The sequence below is a fragment of the Zasmidium cellare genome (genome assembly GCF_010093935.1).
Source record: "Zasmidium cellare ATCC 36951 unplaced genomic scaffold M409scaffold_26, whole genome shotgun sequence".
Lineage (NCBI taxonomy): Eukaryota > Fungi > Ascomycota > Dothideomycetes > Mycosphaerellales > Mycosphaerellaceae > Zasmidium > Zasmidium cellare.
Window position 1 is genome coordinate 444,153 of NW_022986970.1, and position 19,806 is coordinate 463,958.

The window sequence follows — 19,806 nt, forward strand, 5'->3', positions numbered from 1 at the left end:
TGAACAGGTCTATGTGGCGTACTTCCCAGTCACAACAATAGCTTCGCACCACTCTTCTGCAAATCAATGGCCAGGATCCGCCTCGTTCGAGTTAGAGACAGCCCCATGCTTGAGTCTGGAAATCCTAGACAGTACGTGGTCGGTCTGAGTAAGGACCGCCTGCTGACAGAGACGACTTCGGTAATATACTGCGCGACCACATTACTTCGCGCGCTTAAAAGCATGCCGGTACTCCTGTCATGTGTCGAACCGAGCAGTCCGAATTACACTAAACGATCCAACACCATGAGTCCCGAGTAAACGACGACTTGTAAGAAGTTGCGCCGCTTACTGTGTGAGTCTCACATTTGATGTAGAACATGGCGTAAGGCTTGACAACAACCTCACTAGCGGACGCACGGGCCCGATTCGACACGAAGGCATTCGAGGAATGAATGTAGGGCTGCAGTGAATGCACCTTGTCGTGCTTGATATTATCCATGTCAAAGGCTGTATTGGACAAGATTGATGGGTTATTAAAGCAGCATCAGAAAGTCGCGGGCCCCAATTGTGTCCTACACCAGCGACGTCAGGTTCAGCGGAAATCGACCATGGCTGAAGTAATGTCGCTGTCTGCCTTCGCCGCGATCTCTATGATTGCTGTAATTGCATACCTCTTTTACCGTGCTGCACTTCCGAGACCAATACCCGGCATACCCTAAAACAAGAAGTCCGCTCAACGTCTTCTAGGTGACGCCCCTGATGTGCTCAAGCACGTAAACAAACATGGAGACATCTACGCATACTTCCCCAAGCTCATGACCCAGCCGAACGAGCCCGTCATCCAGCTATTCATGCTCCCCTTTGGAAGACCATGGGTCATCGTCAGCGATCCACGAGAAGCAAGCGACATCATGATCCGTCGCACGAAAGAATTCGATCGGTCCTCGTTTATAGGGCAGCTGTTCAACGTCCTGCTACCGAAAAATCAAGCCGCCCTACCAACTGGAGATGAGTGGCTCGCTCATCGACGTCTGACTGGCGATGTGATGACGCCTTCTTTCCTAAACTGGGTCGCTGGACCGCAGATGTGGTCTACGGCCAGCAAGTTGGTGGATCTTTGGCGAGAGAAAGCGAGGCTCGCGAAAGCGCGGCCTTTCCGAGGAGAAGTAGATGTCCACAATAACCTACTCCACATCATCTGGCGAGGGACATTTGGTGGCGAGATCGGACCTAATGAAGCTCGACTAAAGAATCTTGCCAGCATTCAGGGGCTGGATGTGCCCACAGACATCGATCGACCCGTCGACTTGCCGGAGATTGAAGACCCACCTGCGTTCAAGGCCATTGAATTGCTGATCAAGTCAATGGAGATCCCGACGAGTTCTCCATTCCCTACGCTCGCGCACTGGTTGGCGGTCACCTTTCGCCGTGACTGGGCCAATGCGAGGAAAGCCAAAGACGCTCTTATCCGTACCAAATTGAAGGAGGCTAGCGAAGAGTTGTCACAAAGACAGACCGAAAGAGACTTCGCGTCAGCCTTGGAGGTTGTCGTCGCCAAAGAGATCAAAATGGCCGAGAAAGAAGGCCGATCAGCCGATCTCGAAAGCCAAGCAATCCAGGACGAGCTGTTTGGGTTCCTTATAGGCGACTCGGATACGACTACGTCGACAATGCTTTGGGGTTTGAAGTTCCTAACAGCACATCAACAAGTCCAGTCGAAGCTTCGCGGCTTCCTTAGAGACAGCTTCCCAGAAGGTCGTATGCCAAAGATCGAAGACATCACCAACACAAGCATCCCCTATCTCGACGCCGTGATCAACGAGATCCTCCGCGCCCGTAAGATCAACCCTCCAAACGTCCGGAAGGCTCTCCGAGATACGCAAATCCTCGGCTACCATATCCCTAAAGGCACTGATGTCTTCCTCATCTCTAATGGACCTGGGTATATTATGGACCCGCTCCCTATCGATGAGTATAAGCGGAGCCACACTAGCAAGGCGAACAGGGACAAGGCTCGTCTTTGGGGAGATGATAGGGCAGCATTCAAGTCGGAAAGATGGTTGGATGAGAATGGGAATTTTGATCCGGACGCTGGGCCGATGCATGCGTTTGGGGCTGGGCAAAGGTCTTGTTTTGGTGAGTGTGTTACCCCTGATCAATGCTGAGTTATTGCTGAATGAACACAATAGGTCGGAGATGGGCACTGCTTGAGTTGCAGGTTCTGATCGTCTGCGTCGTCTGGAGCTTTGAGCTGTTGCCGACTCCACCGTCGTTGTCGTAGCGGAGGGCGAAGGACGCGTTGACGCATTGTCCTGTGGATTGCTTCGTTCGGCTTAAGGCGTTGTAAGTATAGCCTGGCTTCGATCACATCGAGAGTTCATCAGAATTCACGACAAGACACAACTTCGCAAACGGCTATACATCCTCCTACGAAGACACCTTTCCAAGCCACGCCAACGCCTTCTCAACAAACTCCTCCGGCGCCTCCTCCACAACCCAATGCCCCGAATCCTTGACCGTCTGCGCATCAACACTCTCGTAAAACTCCTCCAACTGCTCCCTCGCCCCCACCTTATTAAACCCTCCATCCCCCGAAATCGCCAACGCCGGCACCCTCGCCTTCCCCACCCTCCTCACCAACTCCAAATTCTCCCTCCCATCCTCCTCAAACGCCCGGTACGTATCAAACGCCGCCCGAAACGCGCCCGGTCGACTGTACGCCAGCACATACGCATCCTCCTCCTCGCCACCGGGCGGGATCCCCCAGGGGTTGACGGCCAGGCGATCGAAGAAGTGACGCATGTAGATCCGTTCTTTGCCCTCGACGAGTTTCTCCGGGAGGTCGTCTTCGACGTTGTGGAAGGTGAAGTGCCAGCAGACTTGGGCTTTTTTCACGGAGTCGTGGAATTTGCTGCCCGGGAGCGGGCAGTCGATCCAGATGAGGGAGGCGGTGTCCGCTGCGAAGAAAGAGGCATAGGCGTGTGCGATCATGGCGCCGATGTCGTGGCCGAAGACGTGGATCTTCTCTTTGATGTCCAGATGATCGCGGACCTGACTTTATTGTTAGCAAGGATATGATCATTACTGCTTTTTGAGACTGGGCAATCTTACAAGAGTATGCAAATCATCCGCCATTACCACCTTCGTATACCCACCCCCTTTCCCCCCCGCAAACCCCGCATTCGAAGGCGGCGCCTGGCTATTGCCCGCGCCACGATAATCCGGCACAATCAATCGATACCCAGCGTTGGAGAGCGGATCGATCACGTGTCGAAACTGCAGCCAGGTCTGCGGAAAGCCGTGGATGAGGAGGATTGTGCCTTTCGGGGGTTTCTTGGCTGTTTCTGCTGGGTTCTTGTTGTAGGCGGGGACGTCGACGTAGTGGATGCGGAATTGGTAGGGTGTGGCACTGGAGAGGGAGATGTTTTGGGAGGGGGAGGTGATGTTGGCGAATTTGTGGCGCCAGGCTCTGTTGGCTGTTGTTGAGGCCATATTGACATTGACTTCTTCCTGTTGTTCCTAATCGTCTGTTTGTTTGGATGTATATAGTGCTGTGCAACGATTGTTTATCGAATGGTACAGAGGTACATGCTCCCGAGCATGGAGCTCTTGCGCCATCTATTCCAGCGAAGACGCAACGAACTCTGTCGATGAGGGGGATCAGGATGAATGGAAGCTCAGAATAGAGAAATGATAGGCGAGGCTGGATCTGGATCTTGCGGATAACACAAACGTCTGTATTAGATCTATGTATTTATGTATCATACCAATATCGATCAGTACGCCTTTGTTTCCACCTCAGCCTGCTGCCCCAACTTGGTTTCCGTCTCTGTGTGTTCAGGAGTCACAACCCCAGTCGAGCCTTGCGGCGAATCAACCGCAGACGGCAGCTCTGTCCTGCCCGTCAGGACAATCCATATCTTCCTCGCACCACCGTCAATCAAAGGCAGGAAGTTTGAGACGAACAGTGCGAGCCACAGCCATATCAGAGCTATCACAACCCAGGCGATGAATAGCTGGAGAATGTTAACACTGGTGTACGGCAATGAACGTTGCTGGAACTTACCCCTTTCGAGAAGATAAAATACGCCCCGTACATAGGCAGCGGCCACAGAACCCACTGCGCCAGAAACGTAAACACACCCACGTAGAACGCGATCCGCGACATGCGCTTCATGTACGCAACTTTGTCAGGCGCAAAGTATGCCGCAGCATCAAAGCGTGTCGCGTTGCTCGAGACCTTGCCATGTTCGTCATCTTCGATGCGTTCGATGGAGAGCAGATCCGCCCATTCGAAGTCCTTGTCAGGGAAGATGTATGACAGGACGACTGTAAGCGGTAGCGGGACGAAGGTTGAGGCGACGGTGGCGTAGAGGCAGGGGAAAGTCTTTCCTAGGGACTTGATGGTTGCTGTGTTGTAGAGGGCTTCGGAGACGCCGATCCAGACTGCGATACCGCAGGCCATGCCTAATAACGACAAGGTTAGTGGATGTCGAATGCAACAGATTTTCCTTGACTACTTACCGACGACTGGCGACACTATAGCAGCGATCTTGCTTTGCCGCTTCCAGACGAGCGCAAAAGCTGTTGGAAACAATCCTGGGCATATCAATATTCCAAGCATGTACAGGAGCCAGTTCAAGTCAACACCGCCTTCGTGCCAGCCTGTAGCCAACGAAGAGACGACAAGCCAAGCTCCCACAACGCCGACGTGCGACATTCGAATGAGCTGCTTGTTTGTAGCGCGCTTGTTGATGTATGTGCCGTACACGTCGAACGAGAAGATCGAGCTCATCGCGATGAGCTGTGCCGAAGTGATACTCGTGCAAGCCATGAACACGATAAGCACCACAGCGGCCGCTCCGCCTCTGCCGGCTATTGCTTGAGACACTACATATTCATTAGCGGACGTTATTTAAAGCCGTTGTGTGGGTTGAATCTTACAGTATGGCAACACAAGGCCACTAGACACCTCTTCCGCTGTCATACGCCTTGGATACGTAGGCCAAACAGGCGACTCTTCCACGACCAACGCACCAAGACCTGCAATGGTACCAAAAGCGAACGGCACTGCAAAGTAAGCATTGCCACCGAGAATGTAACCAGGCACGGCTGCGGCCACCTCAGCTGCAAAGCCCTTCTGCCAGAAGCCTGTATCGAGGAATACGACGCCGAAGTTTGTGCTGCTCCAAGTTAGCGATCGTCAGTGTAGGATGGCAGCAGCATACATACAGCACGTGTATAATACCAAAGTACACCGACTCGTTACTCGTCATGGTCAAGTACGATCCCTTGTAATTTCCCTCCACGGGATATTGATCGCCCAGTGGCTTGAGAGCATCGTGTAGAGCACCGATGGAGCCAATCTCTTTGACTGCAAGGATCTTGATCGTGAACCAGACGAGGATGATCATGATGATGAATGTGTGGATGTAGTCGGTCAAGAACGTAGCACGGATGCCACCGAAGTAAGTATAAACGACCACGCCTAGCGGAAGCAGGTATGTTGCCGCGATGATGTTCATACCAGTCAGAGCAGTAATTGCTGCGGAGGCGCCGACAAGCATCTAATTCTAACGGTGAGTACCAATTTATGACCAGAAGAATGGGAGTCGTGCTCACACTTGAGAACTACAACGAGTCAGAAGTCAGTCAAGTCTTCTATAGGGGCCCAGGTGACGGATAAGGAGGACATACAATGAGTAGATTGTTGATCGTGCACATGAAGATCCAAATCAGGTGTGCAGTAGTGCCATAGCGAGCTCTAATCAACTCGAGCAACGTATGAGCGTTCGGTATACGTCGCTTTGACTCGATTGCTAGCCATGCAAACACACATATCATCGTGCTTTGGCCATTGGCCCACCAGAGAGGCAGAGCGATGCCATACCTAAAGCGAGTGTCAGTGAACAGTCGACCCATCCATGTAAGGTGTCGTTAATACCAGTATGTGAGGTACGGCGCACCCAGCAGTGCAGTCGAATACATCCAAGAGGAAATGACCGCAGATGCAGTCAAGCCTGTCCCGACCTTACGGTTCGCTACTGCGAAGCTTTGGACCACTGTCAGCCTTGCATATGTAGCCTGTGCAGCGATACGTATACGAACGTCTCGGTCGTTTCATTGTCCTCGCCGAAGTGTCTCTTCAAGAGCCGAGTGACAATGACCATGCCTTCATCATGTCAGTGCCTGTCCTGAAGTGGTTCTTCGTCGCGTGACGTACCAATGGCGAACGCGACGCCCAGGCCAGTGACAACGCCATAGCCAACCCCTTGGCTCAAGGCTGGTGGTGGACTACTTGTCGACATTGCAATTGTTTGGCGCGATTGATCGGCGTCGATTTGATGTACAGGCACGTGGAGGTGTACCTGGTACACCCTCTGCGCTCTGATCGACTTCCAGAGAACCAGGAGGATATCATTCGGGTATTAGATGACTTGCCCTCAGCGTGTGCCTTCGTCAAAACGAAAGAAGGGTCCCTTTTGCCACATTGCGGTGCTATTGCGTGCGCCCAACAACACCCACGTTGCGAGCGCATGGCTGAGGTTCCATATATTCGATGAACTGCCGCCGGCGGCCATCATGTAGGCGAGGATGTTATCGTCACCGCAAAAGCGGCTGTCAGACGAAGCGATTCGCTGTAGAGTCGTCAAAGGACGTCCAAGAAGGCATCCCGAAAGTAAATGCTCGCATCATGTACGGATGAGATGGTGTGCGAGCTTGCCTTGTAGATCATGCATCCTGCACGAAGTCAACGACAGCTCGGTCTTGGCGCCGACATTGACCTCACGTCGATAGCAGAAGCCTGATCAAAGTTTCAGTATCGACACAATGGGGGAATTGAGCAATGGTCACACCCCCAAGAAGCCATGGATACTCAACGCCTTTTCGATGAGCACGCCTGGCCATGTCTCTGCAGGTATGAAGTTTCATGGACAAGGCTGAGCTTCCAACTCACCTATTGTATGCATGTCATACTAAGCGCCACCTGCAGGACTCTGGGCTCATCCTCGGAATCGTATCAAAGACATTACAGACATCCAGTATTGGGTCGACCTGGCGAAAATCCTCGATGGAAACTTCCACGGCTTGTTTCTGGCTGATATGCTCGGCATTTACGATGTCTACAAAGGACCTCGAAATATCGATCCCGCCTTGCCTGGTGGTGCACAGTTCCCGCAGACAGATCCTTTCGTTGCAATACCGGCAATGGCAGCCGTGACCAAAAGTCTCTCGTTCGGAGTTACAGCATCAACGACGTACGAACATCCGTTTCTGCTCGCTCGTCGATTCTCAACTCTGGACCATCTGACCAATGGTCGAGTTGCATGGAACATCGTAACCAGCTTCCTCGACAGTGCCGCCCGAAATCTTGGACTAGACGCGCAGGTCGCTCATGGTGAGCGATACCAGATCGCCCACGAATATGTCGAAGTCATGTACAAGCTGTTGGAGGGATCCTGGCGCGATGATGCCGTTCAAAAGAACGATCCACTAAGCAGGCAGTATGCGGTACCAGGACGAGTAAGACGCATTGATCATGTCGGGTAGGTTGGCAGGTCCGAGTGAACGTCTGGAAATTGTACTGACATTGCCAGAAAATACTTCAAGGTAGCAGGGCCCAACACCGTGGAACCTTCACGGCAGCGGATGCCATTTATTTTTCAGGCTGGCGCCAGCACAGCCGGGAAGCCATTTGCAGCTTCAACCGCAGAAGCAATGTTTATTCCCGGCATGGATACTGACACTGTCCGCAAGACTGCAACCGAAATCCACGAATTAGGTAGAAGCATTGGCAGAGACCCGGATTCAATCCGGCTGATTGTAGGCATGCTCGTCATCGTAGACGAAACAGATGAGCTTGCTAGGAAAAAGTACGAGGAGTTGCTTTCCTGGGCCGACTTAGAGGGTTCATTAGCGCTCTTTGCCGGATGGACAGGCTACGATCTTGGACCTTTTGATGATGACCACAACCTTGAATTCGGTGCACCGGGTGGGATTACTAGTGTCGTGAGTGCTTGGAAGGCAACGATTCCGGGCTCCGACAACATCAGATGGACCAAGAAGCGCGTAGCAGCGGAGCTAGCGTTGGGCGGGCCACACCCTAAAGTCATCGGCTCTCCAACTACCGTCGTTAATGAGCTGCAAAGATGGATTGATGAGACGGGAATCGACGGTTTCAACTTGAGTCATGCCATCAGTCCGGGGACGTTCGAAGACTTCATCAAATGGGTGATCCCCGAGCTGAAGAAGCGTGGCGTGTTCTGGGATCCTGCAGAAGCCGAAGGCAAGACCATGAGAGAGAACTATCTTGCAGATGGCAAAGGTCCCCGGCTGAGACCTGATCATCCGGGATCGAAATATAAGTGGTCCTCAGGAGACGCTCCCGAATCAAGTCGACGTTCCAATGGAGTCGCAAAAGAGGTACCCAAGTCTTCCCCACTGCCTTCTGGAAATATCAGCAAGTCACAGTTCCTTAACTACCGCAACCTCAACGACATTCTTGGTACTCCGGACAGCCTCGCTCGCGCTGCTGAGGCCATCGAGAAACAGGGTGAGCGGTGACAGGAAAGCCGCCAAGAACTCGCGAGGCTCATTGCATGCTGAAGTCCTGCGTGGTAGTGAGCTCGAAACAAAGCATTTAACGCTCCTGAGCCAATATACTGAGCGCTGGGCTGCTGTGTCTGCATCTCGTCTTTGATGGCGTATCGTATGCAAAGACAGTGATGTCTTCGGGACGCGTGTAGCGAGACGATGTGTGGCGTCTGAAAGACACTAGAGAGTTTTAAGTTATTCAATGCAAAGCCAGTGCGTCAATAATACGCAATATGCAGCAGCTCTTCTTCCCCTGGCAACGACATCCGTAGCCTCCATCAACTCATCTCAATGCCAATGAGGCAAGAATTTACACTTCAATATCCGAGATCCATGCGAACTTTCCATGTGCGGAAGGCCACGTTATCGCCATCATAGGCTCTGGACAAGGTAGCGTCGCGAAGGATGGCGAGGATCGCGCGAGCGATGACGTGCGAGCTGGCACGAAGAGCTTGATAGCATCGCGTCTTCAGGCCCACTCATATTCCAAGAGGCTTCCATCTAGCATGTGCGTTCCTGAGCTGTTTACCAAATCAGGTTCTCCATGCACAGTGGAGTTCCAGGCCCTCGCTGTCAATATGGTGGAGTGATGGCTTCAGTGAAGACGCCATTGAGCTTCAGCAGCACGGGATTCCCTTCTTCCCAATGGATCAATGGAAGAACCACGGATAGAGAGCTCTTCCAGGTACTCATAAGATGGCAGGAGCGAGCTCTGTGAGATGTTGGTCGAGGCTGCTCTCTTCCTTGCTGTAATCGAGCAGCTCTGGCGGAAATGGGATCCATCGCGAACGAAGAACAACACGAGGCACTTGTTGTGGGGACTGGCTTCGGTGGCTTGTATGCTCTGTACTTGCTCAAGCAGCTAGGACTTGATGTCCGCGCGGTCGAGTCAGGCGCTGATGTTGGAGGAACGTAAGTGTAACAGCGCCACTGTAGCATAGGCAACGGCTAACTCTAGCATGCTTGCAGGTGGTATTGGAACAAGTAAAGATGCTGCTCTCTGGTAAATAGATTGTACATCCACTGACGAGCTCAGGTACCCAGGAGCAAGAAGCGACGTGACGTCCGATACCTACCGCTACTCCTGGGACAAAGAGATTCTGCAGAATTCGAAATGGCCTCACAACTATCTTTTACAATCAGAGATCCAGGCCAACTTCCAGGAAGTCGCCAAGAAGCATGATCTTTACCCCCTCATTACGTTCAATACCAAGCTGGAACAAGCGCACTGGGACGAGAACGCCAGCCTTTGGAAGGTCGCTTTCAGCAATGGCCAGTCGTACGCAGTTCGCTACTTGGTAACAAGTATTGGAATCACGCACAAGCCGTACATCCCAGACATACCAGATCTCGACGCTTTCAAAGGCCGAATCACTCACACGTCCCAGTGGACCCCTGATATCGAATGGGAAGGCAAGCGTATTGCGGTAATCGGTACTGGCGCCAGCGGCGTACAGATTGCCTCAACCCTGGCTGAAAAGGCTGGGTCTCTTACCCACTTCATACGACACGCTCAATACGTCCTCCCAGCGCAATACCGACTGGTCTCCACAGAAGAGAGAAAGCTCATCAACGATCGCTACGATCAGATCTGGCACGATGTCTTTGCCTCAGCTGTTGGATTTGGGTTCGCTGAGCCCAACAGGCCAACCCTATCCGTTTCACCAGAAGATCGGGAACAGATCTTCGAGGATCTCTGGAACCAGGGCTCTGGATTCCGTTTCTTGTTTGGTGGCTTCTCGGATTTAGTAGTTGATGAGGCTGCCAACAAAGAAGCTATCAACTTCATCCATAGGAAGATCAACGAGATCGTGAAGGACAAAGCCAAGGCGGAAGTCCTCACTTCCAATGACTGGTTTGCCAGACGTCCTCTCACTGACGACCATTACTATGAGAGGTATGCATAACCTGTAAAGTGAGGACTCATGCACCTAACCATCATCTATAGATTCAACCAACCCAACGTCTTCGCCCACGACCTCAAGAAAGCCCCCATTTCCCGCGCCACCCCAACAGGCCTCCAAACCTCCGACGGCAAAGACCACGAATTCGACCTCATCGTCTTCGCCACCGGCTTTGACGCCACAGATGGCTCATACTACGCGATAGACTTCAAAGGCCGCGGCGGCAAGACCCTCGAAGACCACTGGCTCGGACAAGGAGGGCCACGAACACATCTCGGCATCAGCACCTCCTCCTTCCCGAATTTATTCTTCGTCAATGGACCTGGTGTTCCGTTCGCAAATAACCCCCCTGTGACTGAGAAGAGTGCAGAGTTTGGAGCGGAGTTGATCAAGAGGGCGGAAGAGATTAGGAAGGAAGGCAAGGGTACTGGCGTCGTGGAGAACAGCAAGGAAGCTGAGGAGAAGTGGCTACAGACCTGCACCGACATTGGCCATGCTACTCTCTTCGCCAAGACGGGCAGCTGGTTCTTCGGCGAGAATGTGCCTGGCAGGAAACATTCGCCTAGATTTTATTTTGGGGGTATAGGGTCTTGGCGCAAGGCGCTGTCGGACGTCAGGAGGAATGGGTATGAAGGGTATAGTTTTGGGGAGAAGTGAGTCGGGAGAGTATTCAGTTCTTTCGCTATGTACACTCGTCTAGCATCGTGGGTATCTTCAAGCGCTGGCATAGTCTATGGGTAGGCTTGCGGACGGACCTCGTCAACTTGGACCGTTTTGGAAATGCATTGAGCCTCTCTGATACTCGTTGCTTCACTTGTCCGTGAATCGCTTGGTGACCATACGATTCGTCTCACATTTCCTCTTTCCGTCAGTCTTGCCATGTCTCGAATACTTCATTTGAAATCTTCTTCCATGTCCATGTCGCAGGCAACAAGTCTGTGGACCCTACACCACGCCGAGAAGACCATCACGGTTGTCGTAAAGGTTCTTCAGAGTCATCGAGAGGCCATGGTGGTATCAAGCTTCCTTGCTGTAGAGCCCAATTCAGCTAGCTCCCAGGCTATTCAGCGCGATTCTCAACTCCTTCACGGCGGTGTTGACGTCCTCGAAGTTGAGAGCCGAGATGGCCCACTTCGCATGCTTTTGTGCTGCCATGATTGAGTCGTCGTCGGTCCGGTAGCCACCTGGTGGTGGACCGCCATGTGCAGTTTGCGGCGGTATCGACTGAACTGGCGCAGGTGCGGCTTGGACGAGCGGCGGCGGCGGCGGCGGCGGCGGCATCGCAGGAGATGGCGAAGGTATGTGAGGCACGGATGGTGGGCCGACTGTCGCTTGATGAAGAGTCGGTGCACTCGGTCGGCCGAGATCAGCTGGAGGAGGTGCAGTATGTTGCTGTGCTGTGGGCTGGCTGTAGAAATCGGCCAGGTCCGAAGTGGTGAACGTTTGCGTCGACGATGGCGGTTGCGTGACTGGCCCAGCGCTGTTGACATTCGAGGGAGCGTCTGGTACTGAAGGGAAGTAGCCACCACCAACGGAACCCGCTCTACTGTTGGCATTGTCTGCTGGATCGATAGGCGAAATGTCTGGCTCCTGGGGTGCGGCGTTCTCATCTGCTGTTCCGAGTGGCAGCCGTGGTTGATCTTGATGAAGCGTAGACTCTGGCCTGGAAGGCAGAGCACTTTCGGGCGCACTCTCAACAGTTGGTTGCTTGTACACACCCGCATCGTTCTCCAAATTCTTCAACTCCTCTTCAATGCCGTCTTCCATGATCTGATCTTGCTGGGCCGGCTGCTCCACAACCGGGTTCGTCAAATTTGGATCCGTTCCTTCTTTGCACGCCCTCGCTATCCTCACGGCGTGGTATTTTGCATATTTTATCTTTTCACGCACTTCAGGCTCGAGGGGCCCCCATATGTTCAACAGCTCCATGAAGGTCATTGCTGCCTGGAATGTATCAGGTGTTGCCTTTGACACTGTGTTCGTTGTCTGCGCCTTTTCGCCCTTGTTGAGTGTTTCCAGCGCGAAGTTCTCAATATATGCTTTTGACGCGACCTCGTCTTCTATAGCATCGTTGCCCTTGTTCGCATCCTTGTACTGTTCCAGCTTGTCCATTAACTGGGCGGCGTACTGGGCGCACTCTTCATCGGCGGTGTGGAGATTCTTGGCGAGGATAAGTTGGAGGATGTAGTATTCGCCTAGTAAACTTGTTAGACCACAGCTGCAACAACTAGGACCATTCAAACATACACCAGTAGCTGACGATCGGCCGGAACTTCTGCAACTGGGCCGCTCTCTTCGCGAATTGCTGGACGTCAGGACACGCCGCCTTCATGCGATCAGGCACCACCGCCGCCATAATCGCGATGACTTCTTCGCAGTGCTGTTTCTGCGCTGTAGCTGGGTTGTGTTTTGCAACTGCCCGATGGGGAAGAGGGTTGTTCAGGTGAGTGAATGTTTGGGAGCGCTAAGAGCTGCCTCGTCATGTTTAAGCTCAGCTCCCCCGCAAAAGCATGGACGCACGGATCGCACAGGGGCTGGCAAGTGGAAGCTACGCCTGCATGTGAAGCCAAAAGGACAACTTGCCTGTGAGTGATCATAACCACTATATCATGTAAGCGCCGCCAGAACCGGCCTGAGCACTCTCCAGCTTCACGACAAACACAATGGTCAAGTCAGAAACTCTCGCTGCTGCCGCGGCTTCATTGCTGCTCATGCCCGCTGCCAATGCCATCTACACCAAGCAATCACCTGTGCTGCAGGTCGACCACCGGACATATCCCGATCTGATCGCCAAATCGAACCATACCTCCATCGTCGAATTCTACGCTCCATGGTGTGGCCATTGCCAAAACCTCAAGCCGGCATATGAAAAAGCAGCCAAGTCACTCACTGGTCTGGCCAAGGTAGCAGCCATCGACTGCAACGAGGAGGACAACAAGCCGTTCTGCGGCTCCATGGGTGTTCAAGGCTTCCCAACGTTGAAGATCGTTCGACCAGGCAAGAAGGCTGGCAAGCCAACTGTGGAAGACTACCAAGGAGCAAGGACAGCGAAGGGTATCGTCGACGCGGTGCTCGACAAGGTCCCGAATCACGTCAAGAGGTTGAAAGACGCAGACTACGCAGCTTGGGTGGCAGAAGATGGACCGAAGGCGATCTTGTTCACGGATAAGGGAACTGTCAGCGCTCTGCTCAAGGCAGTTGCGATTGATTTCCTCGGCGTGTTGAATGTCGGTCAAATCCGTAACAAGGAGACTGAAGCAGTCGAGGCATTTGGTGTTGAGGAGTTTCCCACTTTGGTCCTTCTCCCTGGAGGCGGCAAAGAGCCCATTACCTACGATGGCGAGCTGAAGAAGGACGCGATTATGAAGTTCCTGTCGCAAGCTGCCTCTCCAAACCCTGACCCTGCGCCTAAGCAAAAGAAGGAGAAGACATCCAAGACCGACAAGACCAAGGCATCGAGTGCATCTTCCAAGTTGGCGAAATCGTCGGCTTCCCAGGCATCCGAGCAGGCTGAGACAGACCCTGCTGGAACCAAGACGGACGAGACGATCATCGATGACCCAACCTACTCGCCGAACCCTCAGATCCACGCAAAGAAGCCAGCCAAGGTTGGTGAAGCTGGTATTGAATCAGCTAAGCCCATCAAGTCTCTTTTGGACGGTCTTTCACTGCAGCAGAAGTGCCTCAACACTAAGGCAGGTACCTGCATTCTCGCACTCCTCCCAGAGGAAGATGTCCCATCTGCAAAGACACTCCAAGCCATCATGACATTGAGCGAGCTTCACTACAAACACGAGACTGGTGGCCGCAACCTCTTCCCATTCTACCAACTCCCGCACAGCAACTCGCAGGCTGCCGCACTTCGCACCAAGCTTGAACTTTCACCCTCTGACGTCGAGGTCATAGCCATTAACGGCAAGCGGTCGTGGTGGAGGTACTTCTCGTCGCTGGAGTTCACGATGAAGAATGTCGAAGACTGGGTGGATGCCATCCGCATGGGCGACTCGAAGAAACTGGACGTGCCTCAGGGTCTCATCGCTGATGCTGCCTCTCTACCACAAGAGCCTGTCGAACTGGATGAGGAGTTGCCACCACCGAAAGCCAGCAAAGCAGCAGAGACTGGCCCAGAGCTTGAGCGTCTCAAGGAGCAGATGAAGGGTACTATGCCCGAGGGCATGGACTTTGAGATTGAGGAGATCGACGATGATGAGTATGAGCGTATCATGGCCCAAGGCAAGGAAGAGAAGCCCGTCGACCACGACGAGCTGTAAGAGCGACGACTTCTTCCCTTCCCAGAATTTCGGCGTTCTTGCTTGCGCTCTAGGTAGCCAATGCTGCTTCTTCATCTGGCTGTACAAGATGTATTATGATTCCCGAACAACACGACTACGATCAAGGGACCTATTGCGCAATGGGTCACTTCTTTCTACGCTGGATATTCAAGTTGAGTGTTACGCTCTCGGTAAGGGCCGATGTTGAGCGTCGTGCTTACCACATAGTCAAGCAGCATGTCCCTTCCTTCCTTCCTTCCCTCTCCCGCCATGCGACAACCACGTGCAGGTGCAAGGACCACCACCGCAGCGACTTCATGTCTTAACATGGCGCCGAATATTAATTCACAGCCTTACTGTTTTAGTTGAATATTCCTTTTCTTGACGTCTGTTGTTTTTCGTATCTCATTTTCTACTTTGTCTCTATCAAATCCCGCGACCATGTTTTCATACAATTCAATACTTGATCAAACGATGTTAAAAGTCGAGCTCAACATACCTTGCCGTCAGGTTCAGGCATGTATTTGGATGTCACTCATGCTGGGAATGCGTCGATTTGACGTTGACTGGGCAAACTTCACCATCACAGACTCTTTTCGTATCCGAATCAAACGAGAACGCCCGTCGACTAAGAAAACCGACATATATGCATCTCCGGAACCCATCCAACGCGTTCCCTCGGCCATCGATGGAAGATCCTTGTTCATTCTCTCTCCCATCAACGGTGCTACTCGCTTCACGCCAACTCCTACCGCCTACAAGCCCTGCAGACGACTCACGAGCCTACCGACGACCCCAAAGACCCGATCTCACCATCTGAGCATCCTTGTCCCATCTATTACCGTCGACGGAAGCAATGAAGCTCTTTTGTCAGCTATATAATTTGCAAGCGCTTTGGGCTCAGCCAATCATACGTGGCTGTAAGTTGCCACTTCGCTGACAACCTCCACGCCCCTACTAACCCGCTCGAAGGCTTGGCTCAATGGTAGAGCGTCCGCCTCCTATCGTGGAGCATCGCAAGCGGAAGGTTGTGGGTTCGAGTCCCATGGTGGTCGACATTTGAGGATGTGCGATCGAAAGCAAAGCTTTTTTTTTGGCCTTGTCTCCAGGGACCACACGCACATTGGTTTTTTTCGGCGTATTATATTTGCCAGCACTGAATCAAAAGATTTATTGTTCTGCGAATGGCTTTTTGAGCATCTGAGTCAAGTTGAACACTGAAATTCTGCGTGGAGAAGAAGTGGAGACTTTTGCTTTTGCTTCAGCACGCCGCGACTCGACGGCAGGGCTGCTCTTTCGTTGCTGCGGTGCAGTTCTGTAATGTCAAGAAACCAACCTATCCGAGATGCAATGCTAGGCTAAGAAACGTGGGCATCTGGCGTGCTACAATCGACGGCAAGGCTGAGCCTGCACGGCCTACCAGCGTCACCGACGGCGACAGCAGCGAACAACATAAAGCAGGGAACAGTCTTATCGTTGTGCTGCGACGCTCAGTGCTCGTTTCTGGCTGTTGAAAGATTCTCCAAGAAGTAGCCCCCTTTTGGACGGCATGTGATAATAGTGGAGAAGGAAAGAGCGAAGGCGAGGTAAGGAATGAACGTACAGTCACACCAAATATCAGGTGAACCAAATCAAATGACAGAGGAGCTACGATGCGCTGGACCGGTAGACGTTTCATACATCGCGGCGACTCGTTAGGAGCGCAACGGTAGGTTGTTCTGGCAATCGTATCAGTGCTCAACGCAGGTAGAGCTATCATCCCATTACCTGCTGTGATGAGTGTCTGCGCAATCGCATTAAAGTCGTTTAGAAAGGACATGAGAGTCATGATTTGTTCGACGACGTTGGGACCTTGTTGTATGAGGCTACCTATGCAAGCAAGGGCCGAACATCACCGCCCCTTCGACAGCAACGTCTCAACCATGGCAATATGTCTATACCGAGCCACCTCGCTCAACATCTTACTCTGCACATGACTCCAACCAGGCTCAGCTCCGTAATCGAACAACAGCTGTACGATTTCTCTGTCACCTCTGCCAGACGCTATGGACATGGCAGTCCTGCCAGCCTCGTCTCTGGCCAGAGCCCTTGCGCCATGTTCCAGGAGCAGCTCGATCATATCTCTGTCCCGGGTCTGTGTCGCTGTGAGGAGTAACACGTCCAGTGAGTCCAAATGCCTGTTTTCTTTGGTCCAGTGGTCTAGCAAGACTTCGGCTGTCTCGCTGTCACCAGTGGAGACGCAGTGCTCGAGATGATCGAACCGTAGTTCTGCGCCGAGCTCAAGAAGGCAGTGCACGACGTCAGACCTCCCAATTTTCACTGCATGGCATAATGGACTCATGCCCGAATCATCGGTCTTGTTGACGTAAGGTCCAGTTCGAGCAAGCAACCGCACAATCTCAGGGCTTGCATATCGGGCTGCGTAGTGCATTGAGCCAAATCCAAACACATCTTCCATATGAACGTTGGCTTTGGCATAGAGCAACGAGGCCACAAGCTCGAAGTTGCCGGTACAGACAGCACGTAGCAGCATGGCGCCTAGAACATCGGCTTTTGGGACAACGAGTTCGTTCGCTTCGGACTGTTCAGCGGTCGGCTTGTTTCTGAGGATTGGAGCCTGGGATCCAAGGGAGCTGTAGCTCTTCGATCGGTGCAAGAAGGGCAGTCTGCAAACGTCAAACAGACTTGACCATTTTGCTTCTCTGACTGCAAAGGAGGCTTTTGGTGGTGCTGGCTCAGGCCGCCTCCTCTGATAGTGTGCCTGTAGCTGTAGCTGCTCCCAATTCCGCAATCGATAGCAGAAATCAAACCGCGCATCGTCGCTGTGGCGCATCAGACTATACCGACGCCTGTCTTCTGACCGACTTCTTGCATTGCCTCTCTGACGGGGCGGATGATGACCTGGACACGCCTGCTTGTGCTCGAACATGTACCCGCAGTGTTGATGTCGCATCGCTGATGACAGATGTCGACGAAGGTCTGATTCGCAGACAAAGTTGATCTCACATTTCTGGCATCTGTGGAAATTGTACCTCAAGTCAAAATGTGCAGCTAGGTGTGCCAGCAGCGCTTCGGGACGTGAGGGATGAAATTCCTTTCTGCAGATGCCACATAGAATTGATCCAGATCTGTAACCGGCATAGGAGGGCGTATTGATCGTCAGCCTTCTGCTGCCGAAGTTTGCATTGTTTGGCGAAGTTCTGATCGATTTGACGGTCACACTCTCCTTTCGCGATTGTGTATAATTCTGTCCTCGAGACACTGGATCCTTCGAACCATTGTAACGCTGCGCGTAGTACGGTGGTGGTTGCTGCCGATGGTAGCTGGTCATGTCCATGGCTCATCTTCACAGTAATCGAACAGTAGGGTTGATAGCAGAGACACATCTCAGCGGAAAGCGACGGCGCCGTCAAAGAGACACAGTTATCACTTGAGGTGTAGTCGGCGATGCACACCGCAAAAGCTCATCCTGGGCTCATGGGGGTGGCGCATGGCGCTCACGAGTTCGTCGGCTGCAGTCGGTCGCATGAACAGAGTAGGGTCAGCTGGATAGTGCAACCCACGAGCATTGTCCGCTTGCAACGAGCATGCGCATACTCTGGGTTCTCGACCTTGGAGCGAGACATCTTGGCATGCATTGCTAGTCGGCTAGGGGCTTTGAAAAGGTTGCATCGAAATGTGGCCCGGTCGTTTTGCACAGTGTATAGCAGAATACGCGTGATGTTGAGTGAAGTGATGGGGGGAGACCGAAAAAGGCTGCTCCTGACGAGAGCATCATCGCGAGTGGCTTGCATCTCGAGAAATGCTTCGTTCGGCCTTCGTGCAGACTGGTGAAGCTCACCACCACAATATCGAACCCTTGTCCACAGGCGCAGCTTTGACGACCGCTTGCATACGTTTTCGGTAAACGTGGAGGATGGTTGCAATTTGGGCAAGAGAACCAGTCAGCAACTCCATGCACGTGTAGCTTACTTGCAGCTGGTTGATGGTGTGCAGGCTCTTCTCTGTCCAGGATGAACTTGAGTAAGCGACGTGTCCGAACGGCGTGATCTCAGCTCGCTGATTGAAGTCTTGCACGGCCAAAAGCCATGCAGGCCGGATGGCAAAAACACATAAAATGTTGTCTGTTCTTTGCATTTTTCTCTTGCCGCAGCGCATGCTTACTGCCGCTGAGTCTTAACGTTACCTCAGCATGGGTCTCTCTCGTATTCCGCGATGGTAAGGCCTCGCTCGGTGTGCAGCATGTGCCTTCTATCTCTGCTGTTCCATCATCCGGCACCCATCACGAAAGATCTCATTGGCGTTGCCATCGACCGTTCGGCAATCGAATCCAGGGGTGACGATTTGCAAGTCACTACTCCGTGTGGCTAGACTCAGTTCTCGTCTTGAAAGTCAAGTGCCTGCCGCTTGGCAACCTCGACCACCTCTTCATCTTCGCGCTCAGGTATGTATTCTCTTAGCACCTGCTTCACATACTCGTTCGGCATGCCCTCCTTCAAGGCATCCTTGATTCCCATGTTCATCCTGTAGATGTACTCTTTCTTCGAATCATTGTCTCCGTCCGTCCCCTCACGGTTGATGTACACCAGCATTTCCACCTTCTTGGGCTCCTTGGAGGTGTCGGGCTTTCCCTTTGCACTTTCAAGCTCGTTGGGAAACTGTTCGCTTGCGAATGCATCATCGTTGGACTCTGAAGTAGGCCAGAACTCGCACTCGATCCACTCTTTCGTATAGGCAATTGGCACGCCTTCGTTGACGTCTAGTCGTGCTTCGTCTGATGGTTCAAGAGAATACACAAGGCCCCACACTTCTTTTCTGTAGTCGTGCTTCCAGATCGTCTTGTCTTCGTCGTCCTTGATCTCGACGATATTTGCATAACCACGATCGTATATGATCCACTTGTAGCTCTTGAGTCTTGCAATGCCTAGGTATTTTGACGTGGGACATCGTTTCCGCATCTGGTGTCGCCAGAGATTGGACCCATAGCCAAAGTAGACGGTACGTTTCGACATGTGGTGACTTAGGTGAGGAATTGGCTTGGAAGCAGAGGAAGA

General features: G+C 52.6%; 9 protein-coding genes and 1 non-coding gene across 10 annotated transcripts; 5 read left to right on the plus strand and 5 right to left on the minus strand.

The window, feature by feature from the left end:
- Positions 1–590: 590 nt before the first annotated feature.
- Positions 591–2,263, plus strand: M409DRAFT_67962 (uncharacterized protein; the record flags this gene model as incomplete). The annotated part of the gene is made up of 3 exons (XM_033817631.1): positions 591–641; positions 708–2,118; positions 2,172–2,263. The coding sequence occupies 3 exons, from the start codon at positions 591–593 to the stop codon at positions 2,261–2,263; spliced, it is 1,554 nt and encodes a 517-aa protein (XP_033665359.1).
- A 146-nt stretch (positions 2,264–2,409) lies between these two features.
- On the minus strand, positions 2,410–3,474 carry M409DRAFT_67963 (uncharacterized protein; the record flags this gene model as incomplete). The annotated part of the gene is made up of 2 exons (XM_033817632.1): positions 2,410–3,033; positions 3,094–3,474. 2 exons carry the CDS (start codon positions 3,472–3,474, stop codon positions 2,410–2,412), a joined length of 1,005 nt encoding a protein of 334 aa, XP_033665360.1.
- Positions 3,475–3,758: 284 nt separating this feature from the next.
- M409DRAFT_25350 (uncharacterized protein) lies at positions 3,759–6,290 on the minus strand (the record flags this gene model as incomplete). Its single annotated transcript, XM_033807646.1, has 10 exons — positions 3,759–3,998; positions 4,049–4,449; positions 4,507–4,872; positions 4,927–5,165; positions 5,215–5,549; positions 5,605–5,613; positions 5,680–5,872; positions 5,927–6,034; positions 6,091–6,154; positions 6,206–6,290. The coding sequence occupies 10 exons, from the start codon at positions 6,288–6,290 to the stop codon at positions 3,759–3,761; spliced, it is 2,040 nt and encodes a 679-aa protein (XP_033665361.1).
- Positions 6,291–6,813: 523 nt separating this feature from the next.
- M409DRAFT_67965 (uncharacterized protein) lies at positions 6,814–8,547 on the plus strand (the record flags this gene model as incomplete). The annotated part of the gene is made up of 4 exons (XM_033817633.1): positions 6,814–6,901; positions 6,977–7,529; positions 7,581–8,406; positions 8,449–8,547. The coding sequence occupies 4 exons, from the start codon at positions 6,814–6,816 to the stop codon at positions 8,545–8,547; spliced, it is 1,566 nt and encodes a 521-aa protein (XP_033665362.1).
- An 802-nt stretch (positions 8,548–9,349) lies between these two features.
- M409DRAFT_25352 (uncharacterized protein) lies at positions 9,350–11,138 on the plus strand (the record flags this gene model as incomplete). The annotated part of the gene is made up of 4 exons (XM_033807647.1): positions 9,350–9,489; positions 9,547–9,561; positions 9,614–10,474; positions 10,526–11,138. 4 exons carry the CDS (start codon positions 9,350–9,352, stop codon positions 11,136–11,138), a joined length of 1,629 nt encoding a protein of 542 aa, XP_033665363.1.
- Positions 11,139–11,525: 387 nt separating this feature from the next.
- Positions 11,526–12,837, minus strand: M409DRAFT_56736 (uncharacterized protein; the record flags this gene model as incomplete). Its single annotated transcript, XM_033813384.1, has 2 exons — positions 11,526–12,676; positions 12,729–12,837. 2 exons carry the CDS (start codon positions 12,835–12,837, stop codon positions 11,526–11,528), a joined length of 1,260 nt encoding a protein of 419 aa, XP_033665364.1.
- Positions 12,838–13,144: 307 nt separating this feature from the next.
- Positions 13,145–14,752, plus strand: M409DRAFT_67968 (uncharacterized protein; the record flags this gene model as incomplete). Its single annotated transcript, XM_033817634.1, has 1 exon — positions 13,145–14,752. One exon carries the CDS (start codon positions 13,145–13,147, stop codon positions 14,750–14,752), a length of 1,608 nt encoding a protein of 535 aa, XP_033665365.1.
- A 968-nt stretch (positions 14,753–15,720) lies between these two features.
- On the plus strand, positions 15,721–15,807 carry M409DRAFT_t45. The gene has a single exon. It is a non-coding gene; the product is annotated as a tRNA-Arg (tRNA).
- Positions 15,808–16,643: 836 nt separating this feature from the next.
- M409DRAFT_25355 (uncharacterized protein) lies at positions 16,644–18,378 on the minus strand (the record flags this gene model as incomplete). The annotated part of the gene is made up of 2 exons (XM_033807648.1): positions 16,644–17,574; positions 18,350–18,378. 2 exons carry the CDS (start codon positions 18,376–18,378, stop codon positions 16,644–16,646), a joined length of 960 nt encoding a protein of 319 aa, XP_033665366.1.
- A 747-nt stretch (positions 18,379–19,125) lies between these two features.
- M409DRAFT_25356 (uncharacterized protein) lies at positions 19,126–19,764 on the minus strand (the record flags this gene model as incomplete). The annotated part of the gene is made up of 1 exon (XM_033807649.1): positions 19,126–19,764. One exon carries the CDS (start codon positions 19,762–19,764, stop codon positions 19,126–19,128), a length of 639 nt encoding a protein of 212 aa, XP_033665367.1.
- Between the last annotated feature and the right edge of the window lie 42 nt (positions 19,765–19,806).